Source organism: Lissotriton helveticus, chromosome 1_1 (genome assembly GCF_964261635.1).
Source record: "Lissotriton helveticus chromosome 1_1, aLisHel1.1, whole genome shotgun sequence".
Classification (NCBI taxonomy): Eukaryota; Metazoa; Chordata; class Amphibia; order Caudata; family Salamandridae; genus Lissotriton; species Lissotriton helveticus.
In genome coordinates this window covers 1,104,234,710-1,104,252,859 of record NC_136057.1, presented here as the reverse complement: position 1 = coordinate 1,104,252,859, position 18,150 = coordinate 1,104,234,710, and the positions used below count along the sequence as shown (strand labels likewise).

General features: G+C 41.1%; 1 protein-coding gene across 12 annotated transcripts in view; it reads right to left on the bottom strand.

Annotated features, from left to right (window-relative positions):
• NAP1L1 (nucleosome assembly protein 1 like 1) overlaps positions 1-16,306 on the bottom strand; it is a 47,333-nt gene extending 31,027 nt beyond the window's left edge. For 8 of the 12 annotated variants that reach the window (XR_013608351.1, XR_013608355.1, XM_078678518.1 and 5 more), the window contains exons 1-6: positions 16,171-16,306; positions 7,401-7,434; positions 6,435-6,523; positions 6,167-6,269; positions 2,305-2,446; positions 1,396-1,476 (exon numbers count right to left, since the gene is read on the bottom strand). Coding sequence is in view for 10 of the 12 variants with exons in the window: in XM_078678518.1 (XP_078534644.1) it covers positions 1,396-1,476; positions 2,305-2,446; positions 6,167-6,269; positions 6,435-6,523; positions 7,401-7,417 (432 nt within the window). In the remaining 2 variants the exon portion in view is untranslated. Of the gene's footprint in view, positions 1-1,395; positions 1,477-2,304; positions 2,447-6,166; positions 6,270-6,434; positions 6,546-7,400; positions 7,435-15,812; positions 16,105-16,170 lie in introns of those variants that run through there. The other 4 variants (XM_078678474.1, XM_078678457.1, XM_078678535.1 and 1 more) reach the window with 3 other exon arrangements.
• Between the last annotated feature and the right edge of the window lie 1,844 nt (positions 16,307-18,150).

The window sequence follows — 18,150 nt, the reverse complement described above, 5'->3', positions numbered from 1 at the left end:
AAATCCATAAAGATTATGATTGACTAATCTGCGATTACGACAAATTTACAGCCACTTATCACATAAGCCACATACAGTCATGTGATAGCAACCCTCTCCTAAACTCCATTGAGCACCAACATGCAGGGTTACATAGAATCAAGTTGGTGTCCTTGGACAATCCCTTGATGTAAATAAAGATGACAAATTGAACAAACTTCTAAATTCCTGCTTTTGCGGACAGTGAGACTATTTGGACAGGGTTCCCCAACCTCATGCCTAACCGATATGTAGGCCATGTAAATGCACATTCAAACCTTTTACTATTTTCACTAATTGTGTACGTGCAAGTTGTACACTGTATTTAATCTTATTTTGTCCAATGTAATCATTCATCTGATATGCCCTTTCAAAGTAAATATGTACTTCTTGAGGGATTCTAAAACGCGTGCAGGTTTCGTAGCAAAAAAAGGACTGTACTTGATCATGAGACATTAATTGTATTGTTCAATTATATTCATTTTCTCATCTAGTTCAGACCATATTAAGGAAAAGTTTGCATAGTTGCGAGAAAGATTTACTGAATATATACAAACGCGGGTACTCTGCATAACTGTCCGCTGCCCCCCCCCCCCCATGATGCTTGCCCTGGCTCTTGAGCCACTGGCAACTTGGAACCAACGGGACCCATTAATTTGGGGCATAGGGGCGATAGGAGGGGAGCATCTTTTACGCAGATGTTCTTTTGTAAATTGCATTTCCCCAGAACTCCATTGTTAGGAGTATGCAGGTGTTTTGCATTTTTGGGGATCACTCCGGTTATAAGACCAACTGGTTCAAGTCAATATTATACCCTCCGTCAGGGGAGACGGACCGCCCCAGGACTGCCAGGAGGCAGTTGGACGTGAAGGGGCTAGATCACGCGGGTCTCACAAGAGTTCTGCTGCAGAAATAGAACCACAATATTGGTATTTGCAGCTAGGGCATGCCCTGCCACCTATTCGAGGACGAGCAGATACGAGTGCGCTCACCTCCAGAGGACCCTATATTGACATGCATTGACAGAGTGCCTCTGATCTATAGGAAATTAAACAATTCCCCTGCCCGATTGGGTGTCCGAAGGTCAGCATGGGACGAGAGCCTGGGTGAATTAGAAAACAATTGTGCAGAGGACAGACTTAAGAGGGAGAAGAGTGACAAAGTTGTCTAAATCAGGACTTTAATTTTAGGTGAACTCAGTAAAACATCCCTGCTGAGTAACAAATCCCCATTTCAGATTACTGTAATTCCCGCACCAAGTTAACTGGTTGTTAGTAATAAGATCAGATATCTTATTACTGCTTGTTGACAGAGGATGGATATGTGCACTTGCTGAAAATATATAGATATAACTACATTCCAACTACAAGTACTCACTGAAAGTTCTTCCTCTTCATCTGCTTTCCATTCACATTCTTCCTCTGTGGGCTCGTAAACTGCATTGATTATTTCACTACGCTGAAAGATTAAAATAGTTTAGAGTACAATAACCCATACATAATTACACAGTAACGACTACTTACGTAATGTGTAATAGTACGCAATCCCAGAACAAGGATATCAAAACACTTAACAAGCTATGTACCGAGGGAATTAATACCAGCATACCTTGCAGTGATCCACTTTAAACTGAACAGCACAATTGAAATGCACCACCATGCATTTTTGTGAATGAACCAACCGCAAGGATGTTTATTGCTACACCTTTAGCTAGTTCATACATTTTAATAAACAAATTTCTTAAAGCATGCCAAAGTTAAGTCCTGGAGAAATTACTTCTCTAGACCAGATTAAATGTAATTACATCTGTATGCTATTTTGTAGCGCAATGCACAGGATTCAAGTGAGCCGTGAGAAAAAAGCAAAGAAAATTCACAACTTGCTTTATTAAAATGACAATGCACCCCTAAAAGCACCACACAAATAGGATTGAATAGGAATACACATCAGTCGCCTTGCTTAAAATGATACGAGTAGAGGTTACCATTAGCTTAGTTAAGGCAAAGCTATCAACGGTACTATGGCCACAATCTAGGACGCTACTGAAACTTAATAGTCTAGTTGTAATATGCTGGACACTTTGCCTGCAGACCAGGATATTTATTCTAAGTAAGGAAGTTTGTTCTTGGCAATTCAGCCAGGTCTAGACTAGTGGTAGTAACAATGAACTAAAGGTAAGCAGAATACTTAAATGGTTAAGTCAGAGTGGCTTAATATGTTAGTTAAAAATACCGGAAGCAAGTTAAAGTGCAAGTGAATAGTAAAAAATGCCAGAAACCAAATTACCTTGTCAAATAAGGGTTGATAAAGAGCAGCATATTTTCGTTCCAACTCGTGAACCTCTTCATAGAATTTAGCTTCGATCTTTGCACATTTCACTTGAAGATTCTTCAGGGCATTTACACGCCTTTTGACTACTTTAGGCAAGCTGAAATTAGTAAACGAGTGTTACATACTAAACATCTTACAAATTATCACTAAACTAGATATTCCAAAATCATGCTACAACTGAAGTCAAAAGTGAATGCACCCCTGCCATCGCTCATGTCTTTTGGGGGACTCAGTTCTGAGAAATGTTGGCGTAATAGCACTACAAACACTGGTCGGCATAATCTTTACAATTGCTAGAGCTAAGCAACATTGCGCTATTAAGTCAGGGATGTGGAATTCCTATAGCCCGACGCCCGGGACATTGTTTGGGGTCAAGGGCAACAAGTTTTCATGTGTATTTTGTCCTTGGGAGAAGTAGGCCCAACCCCTGAAGCACAAACCCTTTGGCTGCCAGTTTACAGTATCAGGGAAGGGCACTGTGTGCAGTTAACCCCTTTCATGCTCATGACGGAACAGTTCCGTCATCAGCGTCAGTGCTCCGGTGCGGATGACGGAACATTTCCGTCATGAGCCAATACGATTTTAAACCCTTCAGCACTGCAGCGAAATTCGCGCAGCACTGAAGAGGTTAAGGTCATATTTGTGTCCATGTGTTGATGTTCAGACTTGTATTCATGGTTCATTAATGCAAAGCCTTTATTATTGGGGTGAGCAGTCTAAGTAAATGTTGTAAGCTCAAACTGCACTACGGACAGTGGTTCCAGTATAAAAATGTGTAAACACGTTTTCAAACTTTAGCAATACGAGGCTATGTATAATGCTCCCAGAATGCTCTTCGATTAGATGCAATTTGCAGAAGAATGAAAGCACGATTGAGGATTCTTTGCTTTCAAAATAAATTGTTAAAAAAATGTAAGTAGGAAAAAAACATTTCACTAAACTACTGTAACATTTTAAGTAACATTTCTTGGCAGCACCATTTAGTAAAATGTGTTGGTGTATGCTAGTGTTTCCCAAAAATATTAAAGGAAAATCAGTGTAACCAGTTTCAATAAGATTATGGTAAACAAATAAACAAGCATTGGCAAAGCCAGTAGGTCTGAAATTGGTGGTCAGCTTTCGGCTTTGCCAATGTATGTCTTGTTTTGGCATGGTTTGTGTAAAACCTTATTGGTGTGGGAGCTACCAGGCCTTCACCATTATAACAAACATTGGCAAAACATATTTGGTCTCAAAAAGCACACACTGCCACAGTAGTTCCTGGCACTGAACAAAACTTTGTGTGCCGATATGCTCCTTGCGAAAAAGCAAAATGCATTCACTCACAGTGAAGCCAGCCAATAGACAGAAAAAAACAGAGAAACAGAATTTTAATAAACACAAAAGGTCATGGTTAAAGCCAGACCTAATTAGGGGCCCAATTATTAAAGAAAGTAAAGTGCACCCATGGTATTTGTCCTTGCATTAAGTGCAAATGTATGGCTTTTGTGAATTCACAAGAATTTACAGATGAAGGCCAAGAACTGGTACTGAGAGAAGAGTTGGTGACAACCCTTAAAATATGCAAGTTATTAGGTTTGCACAGACTCAAAAGGACATTCCAACCCTGAAACTATTGCTTACCACTACCTTCATCCCCAGTATGTAGATCTCAAGAAACGTGGCAACATAAGGGAATTGTTAGAATTCAAACCCTACTGTGGTATGAGCCCTGGCATAATCAGAGAGGCCATTACCAAGATCTTATATAATGATAGCTGCCATAATTTGTCACCGCACTACATGACAAAATCGGACAAGTGGATTTTGCTCCAGGACAAGTAGATTTATGAAGAAACCTGCCCCATGGACAAGTAGATATTTCTATAAATTCCACACCCCACTAAGTACTAAAAAAAATAAAAAGCCTCATACCTAGGAACATACCGTAGCAAGTTAAAGTCACTTAATAAAACCACATTGCGCATTTTGAGATTTTATAAATTGTATAAGACTGATAATCTCTCCTTCACAAATCCAACACCTTAAACACTACCAGACGTTCAGCACCCAATTGAAGCTAAATCCAGCCAAGACAGAATTCCGTTATTTTCCAAGAATAATAAGATAGATACAGAAGAAGCCTGCCTCAATTAAGACATTGACTGCTTTGAACCCCAGCATCACCAAGTGTTGGTCGCTTTGATTTACCCTGGACTCCAACCAAAAGACATTGCCAACAAGAAAACCTGGTACCTGCTTTCTCCCAAGACCTCATACTCCTGCAACTGGGATGGAGGCACTGCCCAGAGGCCACATTGGCACTCCTCATGAGCATCCTACAAGTTTCATCATGACTCATCCAGGGCCAGAAGAAATGTGATTACATCATCCGGATGGAACTCCTACTACTTGCCAAGTCGAACAATCTTCAAACCCAGCTGCATCATTTAAAAAATCACGACCACCACCCCTGCTGCTTATCTTTCAGGCAAGCTCACCAACTCTGGTGGTTCTCAGCCCACCAACAGCCAGGACACCATCAGGCAAGTATAAAGAAAAAAAATTACAGGCCGTTCCCATCTTTGCACCAAGACCTGGAACATCTCCATGCCACTCTAAAGCTGCTCCCATTTAGGAAAAAGTTGAAGACTTTACATTAAAAAATCATATAGCATCAACAGTCCTTAACCTACTCCATCTCCTCTTACATGTTAACTGAGTAGAATCACGCAGAGCACTCTGCCTTTTGGCTAGGTTTGCACTATAGAAATACTGAACATACAATGTATAGTAATGTCAAACAAACTGCAGTTGGTCAGAATCCGCTAGCCAAATAAAATCTTACTCAAGCTTAAAGTGTACAGCTTTAAAGACAGCTGGTGTACAATACTGCACTGTGTAGTAGGCTTAGTCTTCAACATGTCAAAGTCACCACTCAAACCCCTCAGGGAACTTGCTGCGCAAGTCAAAAACTTTCCCTCCATTAAAGAGAAATTAAGCCTAGGACAAAAGGTATTTTTTAATCAATTATCAAATCTACAGTCACCTATTATATTATGGGCTGACTAAGCAGCCAGCTGTGGTTAGAGCCAACATGACCACTTTTGTGAACCAAGAAGAATGTGGCTAATTTGAAAGCTTACTAATAGACAAGATAGTCAGTAATCATAAATGTCCAATTGGCAATTCATGTAGGAATGTGAAAAACTAATGCAATAAGGATGAAATTAACTAGTAAACATTTCAGCAATAAGCACTTAAAATGGCTACTCCTGCCCCAGCAAGTGGCTTGCCCAAATATTCCCATCACTTTAACAACCTATGGCTGAAGGGCTACTTTGAAAGCAGTGTGCCCTTTGTGCACCTTTGAGAGCACAGCGATACTCTTAGGCTGATCTGATAATTCTACAGATACCTTTTCGATCTTCCATATGGAAATGTGTTTAAGGTTACATTAAAACAGCACCTAAACTGTTGTTTACCAATAACCTTCCCAGAGACCACATTTCTTATACTGGACAGATTAAGTGATGCACGACCAGGCACTATTACCCTTGGACAACCACAGACCGTTTTAATCAAAATGAGCTCCATTCACCTTAATTACTAATACATTTCATGTTTGAAATCACATGCTCATGGTTGCTGCTCCACTTAAACCCAAGTCACAACCCCGATGCATAATCTTTTATTTAAACTACAAAAAAAGCTTCCATAATCCAAAGTGTAGGGAGTATCTAGCAGGAAATCAAAACCAAATACTAGACATGTACCTCGTTTACTAGGAAACTGTTCTAAAAACACATGCAGAGATACATTACAGTACATATCTTGCCTTTCTATGTATCCTGTTGACGTGCCTACTAGACCATCCAACCGTTCTTGAAGGGCTGCAAGAATCTGGGGATTTTGCATCATCTGTACAGTCAGCTGACGAGCTGAGGGAAGAAAAGAAATGTTGACTTAAATTTGAGTATGTATGCACAGTACACATACATTCCCTCTGTCAAAGTATCAAATGCCCATATAGAGCAGCGCTTGAGAGTGTCAAACTGCCAAATATTTTTTCAAGACCAGAATCCCACTTAACTGTTATAGCATACCTTTGCTGTTTGCATCTTCACCTGTTTCTTCATCTTCGACTTCCTCAACGTCTTCCATGTCTTGTTGGTCAAGCTCAGCCTGCTCTTTGCTAGTGGATAGACATTACTGTGCTTAATTCAAGAATTTAAATTTTCAGTACCAAAATGAGAATACACATCAGTTGTCATGCAATCGATGAACTATTTATTGTCAATGCAGTCAAAAAGAAACTTCCATACCCTACCAGCGTGTGCAAACAAAAATACAAAGTGTCACTTAGTATATCGCTGCTACTGTACACACAAGTACATTGGATATCTCCTACTTTCCAAAAAAAGAAATTTCACAAGTGTGTAGGTTGAGTTACCCTATTTAAATGGGGCCAGGAGATCAGGAGAAACTAGGACCTCATCCAATCCGGGATACCTCTACAACCCTTTGCTGCTACGATATATAAAACACCGTCTCCTAAATCTAGACGCTCACATAATTTGAAGCAGCTCCTCCACTATGCAACATTCAAGACTAGTAGCCACTACTTTATATGCCTAATACAATCTAGAAAAACCTAGTGAAAGTTTTTAATAAGGACAATATACTGAAAACAGTACAGCCAGCGTCTAATCAAATTGCAACCAAATGTTGCCCTTCACTAAGCAGAAGTTACGAAAGGCTGGTTTTATTCACAACATTCTCAGTGTTCTAGGCTGCAATTGTGCAGATACAACAGATCACATCAGAGGGTACAACAAGAGTTAACAGTAAGTTTATGAAACGGTGAAGTCGAATCTTATTCATAGCTACACATCTGTAAGACAGTGGTAACTACTTTGATGTGACCAGGCATCTCTGCACTGAATTTACACAATCCAATAAGTTAAGCTTTTTGAAAGGAGATCTCCAAAGTTGACCCAAATCATACTAATAACTCCAAAAATGTGTTACGCTTGTTCTACCAAAAGCACTATTAGAAAAAGTATACTCACTTGTCTAGGTCTGCCATGTTGATGTTCTTAACACCTAGAAATGATGAACAAATCAATTTTAGACTCTTAATCGTTTTAGTACTTTTCAAAGCCTAAGAAATCCAGACAGATTCTACAGCTTGTGCCTGGACACAAGCAGCAAAAATTGATGGACGAAAGATTAATGTCAAAAACTCCCCCAGTAGAGAGGTGCTTAAATCCATTGCTTTTTGCTCACCATGCCACTCCAGGTTGGAGCCAGACAGATTTTTTTACACCTGCTCAGAAGCACATCCAAATGTAACCATAATTGTATCCTTTGAGTCTGACTACAGAATGTTTCCCCCTGCCAGACACATGACCCATTGAAACGACAAGATAAGCTACCTCTGCAATTGGAAGGGCCGATCAGGCGAGAGCCTTACAACTCATTGATTAGCATGGAATGCATGTAGAGAAAGGCAGGGACACGGGCAACCATCAAGAAAACCCCTAGACGCACACTAGCTGAGCGAGGGCTGAAACAGGTTGCTATAAATAAGGGATGATTGAGAAAAATATAACAATTACAACCATGTACTTGTTTTTACATATGCCCATGGTATCAGGGTAATAAGTCATGTTTTTGGTATACCTAGAGGCATTTTAGGACAACAGGGTACCTGCTTCATCCAGAAAGATACCATCCAGAAAGATACCTTAGATAGGAACTCCCATTTGATTAATCATGCCACTATTTAGTGGGTGAGCAGTCTTGCTCTAAAATCTTTGGATTTCCCGTTAGGACCTACTCTTTTCACCTGTTGCCTTTGTATATGGATATTCTTTGGGAGAATACAACTAGGTTGGTCCTCTCCCGCTCACTGTGTGAAGGTATCGCTCTGACCAGTACCATAAAACGTCACCACTACCATAAAATGTTACACCATAATGACTGGAATTTGAAAAACTGAACTACAACTGTTTATCAAAAATGTGTTTCAACCTAAAGCTAACCACACTTCTACAGTGGAACAATAACCTATATTAAACAAGACCACCTAGTGAAAAAATTAATATTTTGCTTAGTCGGATATTACTAGGGTAAAACTCTACATCAAACAAACAGGATGACCGGCTTAACAAACACGCAAACAGCAACACATTATTGCATACTTATTGTAACATCTGCCCGTAATTGAATTATCTACTACACATTTTGCAGATCTCAAATTCTTTCTAGCTCAAATATTACACAAAAAAAGTACAACTTTATCAAAGGACAGGTCACTTTAGTTACTCAATACAGGAATTAAACTGGCACTAAGGTGAAATCTGTGCTTAGATCCTCAGTGTGTTAAAATTACACCGCAGCATAATACTGTCACTAAGTGTGCAGCATACTTTACATTTCCTTGCTAATTTATTGCCCTGGACTACATTCATGTTTTTGGAACATAACTGCATAACCTTTTCCATTTGCTGCATAACAGCTCAAACATGGAGAACAGACTCACTTTAGTTACAGCACTATACACATCTACAAAGCATGTGGCACACAAGATGTTCTACTGTAAGACATTTAGTGCCCGAAGTAAATAGCAAGCGCGTCTTTGTAAAATGGACTATAAAAAACAAGGTCATACGCAAACCATTCGTGGTTTACAAGGACAGTTCCTCAGCCATGCTTACCCTAATACACTACAGATAAATGTAAACTGTCGTTTAAAGCCAATCATGAATAGGCCAGGTCCAATACTACACCTTAAAATTTATGGAATTAAGCCTTCGGTATATATCTGAAAATGTAAAGCACAGGAAATCTTTTTGGCTGAAGATCAGGGATACTGAAAAGAAACTTCCTGTGTCTAACAACCTGAAAGTAGTAACCTAGAGTTTTGGCAATTGGTCACAATATCAAGGATTTATTACATGCCATCGCTCCACCTTTCTCCTTAGTGTGCTCATGTGAATAAGGACCACCTCATTTGAATCATTCAAGAAGCCCAAAAACAAGGTGATCACAGCCATATCAAGTAGATTAAGATGCTCTAAAACTATATTCAAGGTGTGACAAGCTATCGAAGCAAAACTTTTTTTACTTTAAGACCTCCAACCAGCTTGGGCAACAGGATTCCAAATAACTGGGTATTGCGTAATTAGTGTATGGAAAAATGTTTGACTTGCTGTCTTCAAATGAAGTAATCTCTGAAACCAAAGACAGAAGGCCCTTATCAGGGAAATGACTGATTAGCAGCCAATACCCTACTTAATACAGCCAATTAACTGATTACTAATTAGATAACCAGATTGAATAGCTCTAGCCAGTCTCATTGCACTCCCACAGATTATAGCAAACAAGTTATTTATCTATTGTTTTTTTAACTAGAGCACCATGCTGCAGATGTGCAACCTCCCTTCCCATGGAAACCCTAAAAATAAGCAACCATCTTCAATTTGATCCTCTACAAGCACATACTACCAGTTAAAAAAGTTAGCTTGCAAGTGTAGTGTATGAGAATACCAAATAGTATTCAGGAACACAACATGCATACTCAGATTTTACAACATTGCCAACGCTCCATATATTTAAAAAGACAAGGAATATAGGGCATGGGGAATATTGGACTACTGCCCATGGACTATCACAGAATCATTAAATCCAAGGGGAAAACATGAATGACATGGAAGTCTGGCACCTAATGAAACACTGAAGTTGATCAGAGAAGCTACATAAAGCTACAGAATTATACTTTGCAGAACATGGACTCAGCCAACATAAGATGGGGAAAGTTCTGAAAAAGTAGGATATGAGACAGGGTTTGACTGCTCGGAGGCAGAAATGGAACTCCGGGAAATAGAGGAAACCTGCCCAAACCAGATAGTAAACAAAGAATATAGCTTCCTGTTACACAAAGTTAAACAAGCTCACCTAACCCAACAACAAACGATGTGAAGCGGGAAATAAGGCAAGTAATCTAGCATGGCTCAGCAATCTCAGGACACCGGCAAAATACATATTGGTGAGATTCTAGGCTCTACAAGATGGTCATTGGAAGCAAAGCAATATCAGCAGTAATGGCATACTACATACAGGAGTTCTACTTGGGGAGGGTACCGGCCTAGGGGTCAGCTTTGCAGGAGTCGTCCATGACTCCCCATGCAGAAAACTGGTGAAACTAAGCTCTAGGGCTGGAAGCAGACCAGAACTAGCACAAGATGCACACCGTGCTGTCAGCTACAATACGGGAAAGCCCCTAGCCAGAATGGCCTCCAAGTGGAATTCATGAAGCAGGTCCTCTAGAATTGAAGGCCCATTACATAAGCAGGAAGCCCAGCAGAAAGGTGAACTCCCCAGAGACTTAATGGCGAAGGTGATACCAATACCCAAACCAGGGAAAACAGTGGACAAATGGGACTCCTGGACCAATCTCACTATTAAATACAGACACCAAAATTGTAGACAAGGCCTTGGCTAATAAGCTAAGGAAAGTGATTTTTACTTAGTCCAGTCAGACCAAAATGGGTTTGCACCCCACAAATAGACTAAGTTCGCTCTTTACAGGCACGATGAAGTTGCAGCAATCGGTGGGGAGAGGGGCAGTGCCACTGGTCATTGTCTCCTTGGATGCCTATAAGGCTTTTGACTTGGAACTGCCCTTCCTGTTTGTGATCCTAGGTAAAATGGGCTTTGGGCCCAAGTACTCAGGCTGGACTGTTCCCATGGGGAGCAGGTCGAGACTTTAGGGAAAAAAATCATACCCAAGTGGAATGTAATATGGATACGAAATGATATGCGAAAGGAAGAGAAGGATTAACACGGAGGGCGATCTATCCCTTCTGATAGACACCTCACTGGAAAAGATATATAAAAGAACTGTAATGCTTTGAAAGTTTTTTCCAGAAGGTGGAGTAAATCAACTGATCTTGCGAAATGCTGAGTTGACAATCTGATAATTATACCCCTAACAAATCTTACTTTTGTTTTTCTTGTTTCTTGCAATTGATGTACATGTAGGTTTTTAAGGGAGGTATAGTAGTACGGATTCTGAAGGAATTTATTTTATGTGCACTAAGCAATGATTTTATACTGAAACAATGAAATTGTTATGAGGGACAACATCTAAGATTTACAGTTATAGTATATTAGTTAATTGATCAATCTACAATAGTGGTCGCTAAAACCTCTTGTGTGATTATAAATGTTATGAATATGCCGATACTGCTTTTATTGGATTTTAATGGTGAATAAAATTAGTAATTTTAAATAAAAAGTATAGTTGCCTTTGCAATCAACAGGCTTTATTGTAGGATTGATGGACTGAAAGAGTAGGGTTGACCATGAGGTGAGTGATAAGTGAAGGAAATAACGGATATTGGGGCGACAAGACGGACCTCTTTCTTTGCGATTATAGAGTAGACCAGTGTCACCTATGGAGACTTTGGCAAAAAACGAACCTTCAGCTGGGCATCCCAGATATTTTTTCAAGTTTCTGCAGTATGCGAGACCAGTTCTCTTCTGAATAACCAAGTGTCAGCCTACGAGACCACCATCTCCGTATTTTCCCAGCTACAGGGTGTGAAAACTTGAGACCTGTGTTTTATGTGTTCCAGAAACTGTCCTATCATAAGTATCCCAAGTAATAAATTAGTTTAAGATCTAGGCTTTTTCGAGGGTTACAGGCAGAGCCCAGGAAATCCCACTAATGCTTTATAAGAAAGGCGAAATGATTGAGAGTGTCTCTTCTCCCAGGATAAGAGCCAAATAAAGCCGCCAATTTTAACTCCTCAGTATTATCTTAGTTAAGTCTATCCACTTTGTGAATGTACTAAAGAGGCTTGCTGAACATAAAATCTACATAAACTTGTTTTAAAAAAAAATTGGAGTTGCAAAACATCTAATTTCAACTTTTCAAAGTATTCTGAACGGGTGCTCTAACAAGCTGGCATTTCTTATGGGCACTTGGCATTGTGTGAAATGAAGCTTTTCTGTAATTCGAAGGTAGTTTTTTGTATGCACACCCAACAATAACTCAAGGTCAAGAAACTGTACTGTGCCTACTTATGTTCTACTGGATAGAGTTTAAGGAATAGTGATAACTTAAGAGTTCAGCTGTATTAGAAGATCATGGAGGTCTTCTGGTGTAACAGTCTGAACTCAAAGATGCCATTTTTTGATTGGGAGTGATTCAGATTCGTAACGGATGCCTTCTGGAAAGTCAACTATTGAACCATTTTGAATTGCAGTCTAAATTATAGCTACTGATAAAGAAAACCATTCTTATGCATGAAACTAGTATTGTGTTACACTGGCAATTTACCTGACTTGTTCATTAAATCTCTAAATTTGTCCCGTTCCTTAAAAATCGATCTATGCCAAAAATCTTAAGATTGTAGAAGGTCTGTCTGACTCAGTTTTGACTAACGAATGTTTCCTTTCCTGAAGTACCTTTAATTTGAATAATCATGGACATTTTACCCAAGAGCAACAGAGAAAGATCAAGGGAGAAAATGTAGTACTCTAAACCAGATTCTCTAGATGTCAAAATAGAAGTATAAGATTAAAGACTGAATGCCAGACTTGAGGCCTAAAGCATAATTTCACGTTCCAGGCGCTAGCAAATAAAAAGCAAGTCCGGTTTTAAACACACTAGAACCAAGCCTGCATTGATATTACATCCCTTTTCTTGAAAGCATTGGGATGTCAAAGAAACGTGGTGAATAAACTGTGCCTAGTGAACGGCCTATAGCAATGTAAGCCGGAGGTCTCCATTAACACAAGCAAAATGTCACTTTGGCTGCAGTACCTGGCTGTCTGCACACAGCAAACTGGCAAATCCTCAAGCATTTCTAGGCAGGACAAAACAGGTTCCGAAAAGTTGAAGAAATAAGTCAAGTGTGTGAAGTGGAGCTAGCTTAGTCCGCAAGTCATGATGAACTGACTTTTCCTGGCGATGCATGCACGAAGGGATTCATTGAAAATAGACCTAGAACCACTCTACATACATTTTTAGAACAGCAAATAGAAAACGGTTAGGTATAAAGGAACAACATTTTCTTATAATTTTTAGTACAGATGGTAGGTCAACAATGCTAGTCATGAGTTTGTTAATCGACATTTTCATGTTTGCCTTTTGAGAACATTCTTGCACAACAAAACTAAGGAACCTTCAGTTTCAGCAACTGAAGTGAAACACGTAAATGACTGCCCAGAATTCAAACTATATGCCCGTCTCAATATGACTTGCACCTCTCACCCATGAGACACCCTACTAGTTAGAGCCTTCATATAACCAAACGTCACACCAAAGAGACTTATAAAGCAAAAGAACTGCAGCACTACCTAACTGTGTGCGTGCCTTCCTTACTCAAGGGCTCCTATACTTGTGCTTCATCTTATTACTAGCATTTAGAAATTGGACACTTCTAAACTAGGGCCATTATCACGCCATATTGCAAATCCCTAGCCCACTTCAAGTTATAAGTACTATGCCCACCCAATGTTATTACTGAAAGAGTTCAGCAGCCCACAAGCTCGCGCTTTCAAACTGAAAACGCATATCATACATTTGTTTGGGTAAGCAAAACTATGAAAATATTAAGGAGAGAATCGAAGAGGCATCTACGCTAACTACATTAAAACATTAACAACCCAAAAGCTTAACCACCTGTTGTTTCTGTAGCCGTTCACGCGCAGATTTGATTTTAATTAACACATGAAATAAGGTGCAAACAGAAGTTAAGCTCCACGTGATCTTCGATTAGAAAGATGGAACTTATCAAAGTCAATGACTGGAAGATAAAAATGCATTCTAGTTGTCCTGCTTTTACGTCTCATGATTCATAGTGAAGACACTCCTATTGCCTCGGTAGAGCAGTTTTACAAGTAATCAGTCACAGCTGTAAACTTTCACTAATTCTGCCCAGTTACCTGAATGAATAACAAGTATGACCTGACGACTCGGGTCGACAATTAACGTAACATTGCGGACTTACACATGGCTCGCCCTGGGCAAAGCTAACAATGTTTATAACAAGTAAAGCTCTTCAAATAGCTTAAATATGTTGTCTACCACGTTCTGTGGATGCCTCTGGAAGCCCCCACCACCAAAACGACACTCCATTTCTAGGAGATGGGGCCAACTGCTTTGCAGATCAGAGCATTCTGTCTGAACTTGTGCTGAATGAGGAGAGTTTGAAAAATATTTGCAATACACGGCAATATTCTGTTTAAAACAGTCGTTTTTCAAACGAAGAGCTAGCCATTATGGCAACGTTAAGAGAAATAAAGAGCAGAAAAGAGAACCCAGTTCAAACAAAAGTTAGACTTTACACTAAGTCATTATTTCTAAGCAACCTGGCGAAGTGAAGTGCTATACAGTCGACCCTTCCACAGCAGTACAAGTCGAACTTATCAAGCAATCTTTCAAGATAAAAAAAATGTATTATATAAATCGCGAGACATCAATGTATGGTCACGTTTATTCATGCACACGCCACGCATAAAACCTATCATTCAGCAAACGACTAACAGAAACTAGGTGGTAAACAGTGTGTCTAGCACTATCCCTTCAGTGGCGTTGCACAATTACAGTAGGCACGTGGAGATCACGTGGCAGCGAATTAAAGATCCAGCGCAGGTTTGTGTACCCAGGCCTGAAGGCTACTTGGCAACACAAGCAAGACCATAACTTATTGATACAACGGTTGGTGTTGCATTGTCACAGCATAGGCACCCGATATCACATGGTCAACCTTCGCCACGTCTAAACGAACACACAAATTTTAAAAAAAAAGTCGCCAAAACTCATCTAAACGTTCCTTCAAATACTTCTAAAGGTACCCTAACTACCTTTACTCATAGCAACCAGCATAACAATATACAACTGCTAACGGAAAGGTGGGGAGTGAGAATTATGCTTCCACGTACCCTAGCGATAAAAAAGTGTATCCAGTTTTATTTAAAAATGACACGACAGAGGGCAAAACCCCATACCGTGAACGCACAAAACTGTTGCAGTGACTCCGACTGGCAAAGGAGTCAGAGCTTGTTAACTTTGAAAGGCCTACGCCTACTTTGCACCGCGACCTGGAAACAAATGGGTACTACCGACCCTTGCTGCAGAGGAGTCAAACACGTGCAGTGAGAGGGGACCCCCCCATCTGGCAGCGCCCACTCCCGCGGTAGGCTCGACACTGGAGGAAAAGGGAAGACAAGGATACCCAGCAACAGAACAGAGGCCCAGTGCAGTAAAGCAAAATAGCCAGTACCTCTTTGCCGTGACACGAGACCCATCGGCCACCACTGTACTGAACACTCACCCATCCGTCGCCCCCTCGGTCTTATGGCAATCAGATCTTCTGTAACATGACAATATGATGCGCACAGAGCAGCCCCACTGTAACCCGACAACTAGCACCCCCATTAACGCCAGGTGCGGGCCCAGATGCTACCTGTCAATAGTGTCACTGCTCCAAGTAAAGCTATGTACGCCCCGCCTCGGGCCTCCGGGGCGTGAAGATGCCATCACACATGGGCTTGCAGGCACGCCACCCCCAGCTGAGATACCGTTCCCTCTGCCTGTAGAATGAAAGCCCCTGCCTGAACAAAGTCACGCACTACCAGGGCCTACTTTCTAAAGGCCAGGCAACAGCACCATTCCCCCTCCCCACCGGTCAGGCCCAGTGGCGCGGAATTCCACCACCCCGGATGTCGACTGCCCGTGAACAGTTACGGATCAGGGTTAGGCGGCGGCGCGCGCTGCCCGGCGCCCGCCAGGCCGCTGCTCCCGCTTGCCCACTCCCTGCTTACCGGGAAACGGTGGCGGCTGAAGCCGGGCGAGCTGCGCAGTGACTCAGGGCGGCAGCGCGCGAGAGACAAGAGGAGGCGCCCCTCGGATGGCGGCAAAAAAAGGAACGGACGTCCCGCCGCTCACGCTCATATACATGGCGTCATCACGCCGCACCCCGCCTCTGCCGCCAGTCGCCGGGACAACGCGCTCGTGCCCGCCGGAAACTTACGGACCGCGCGCCTAGCCGAGACCTGGTTCCAGCTCTCTCCTAGCTGCTTGGATAGACCAACCGCTACTCTGAAAGCAGGTAGCCGGATATGCAGGAGGCGGGTGTTACTGCATGCTCAGATAGAAAAGGCGACTAAGCTTTGACAGAGGTCCCTTGTTTAGTTAGCATTTAATAGAGAGTAAACTAACGAAACACTTTGATCTTATAGCGAGAAGGCGTGATTATTTATTTATTTACTTATTTATTTGTTTATTTATTTATTGCGATTTTATATAGTGCAAACATTACCCCAATTTGTCAGAGCTCTTTACAAAAGAACCAGTCGGGTTACATAAGGACTTTGGATTACATGAGTTACATAAGAAATACAAACAGAAAAAATTGTAAATGTCATGGCCTTTCCACAAATAGAATTTCATGCGAGCACTTGATCCTTCGGAAGAGTTAGAATATTTTTAATTCCATGTCTTACTTCTGCTCAGGGCACAAAAAAATAGTGTGAGGGACTAAACAGGTTAGGCAGTATGCAAGTGAAATCATGACGCATGCCATCACAGTGAATGATGTCACGACACGCAACATCGGAGAAAGTGACCTCACTGGAAGTGACATCACAAGAAGTGACATTAGATATTAAGACCTCATGCATATGTTTATCAGGGATATCATGAATACATTTAAGGGCATTATGAGATTTAACAAATTATATTTGGTGTCAGGGTTGTGCCAAAAAAGTGGCGCAACCCTGATGCAAAATCTGGGCCTCAACTAATACATTTATTTTTTTCAACCCTTGCACAAAGAAATTGGCAACAAGGAGAAGCATGGTAGTAGATCTGTTCTGCTTAATTGGCTGAACAGTGTGCATCTTAAAATATTTTATAGGGTTAAGGCACCTGCTGCAGAGGTGCCCAGTAAATCTCAGGGAATAATAATAATGGCGAGAAAACTCCTGAGGTTAATGCATTTGTTGTGTTTTGTGAAGTCTCATATTTGAATCAAAGTAGTAAAGAAGGTTAATGTGTCCTGCAAACCACTTCATGTGACATGCAGAAGACAGATTCTTATATTATGTAGATAAGTAAATGGGTTACTGCTTTGAACACAGAGATCCTTTGTTAACTGCAGTATATACATTTGAATCCTTGTAATATAGCACAGTGAGTTATGAAGGACATGTGACGCCTAAACCTTGTAAACCTGTCTCATGTAACCCATCTTGTACATTGATTTACACATGTACATGATTTATTGTCAATGTATAATGTGTATGTTACGTAAAGAGCTCTGACACCCTGAATTGGGTTGCGTAGTAAAAGGTCCATAGGTCGCACGCTACTCCACCATTCCAGCGGGTATACCCCAAGAGCATTATGGCAAATGCAGTATTCTCAAAGCGGGTGTGCTTTTCAAAAGTTCCGAAGTGTAAATGCAAAGTTGCAGGCCAACTCTGGACACCGGTGTTTCAGGATTATTGTCCATCATCAGCAGAGTGTAGGAAGATATTCAGGGGTTGCTGTGCAGGCTGCCAAAGTGTTCTCAGGTCTGGTACCTCTCCGGGCGCGTAGGGCGTTACCTGAGCTCGTCAGCTTAAAGGCTCGAGGGAGCCGTAATAAAGTAAAAGGTCCATAGGTCGCACGCTACTCCACCATTCCAGCGGGTATACCCCAAGAGCATTATGGTAAATGCAGTATTCTCAAAGCGGGTGTGCTTTTCAAAAGTTCCGAAGTGTAAATGCAAAGTTGCAGGCCAACTCTGGACACCGGTGTTT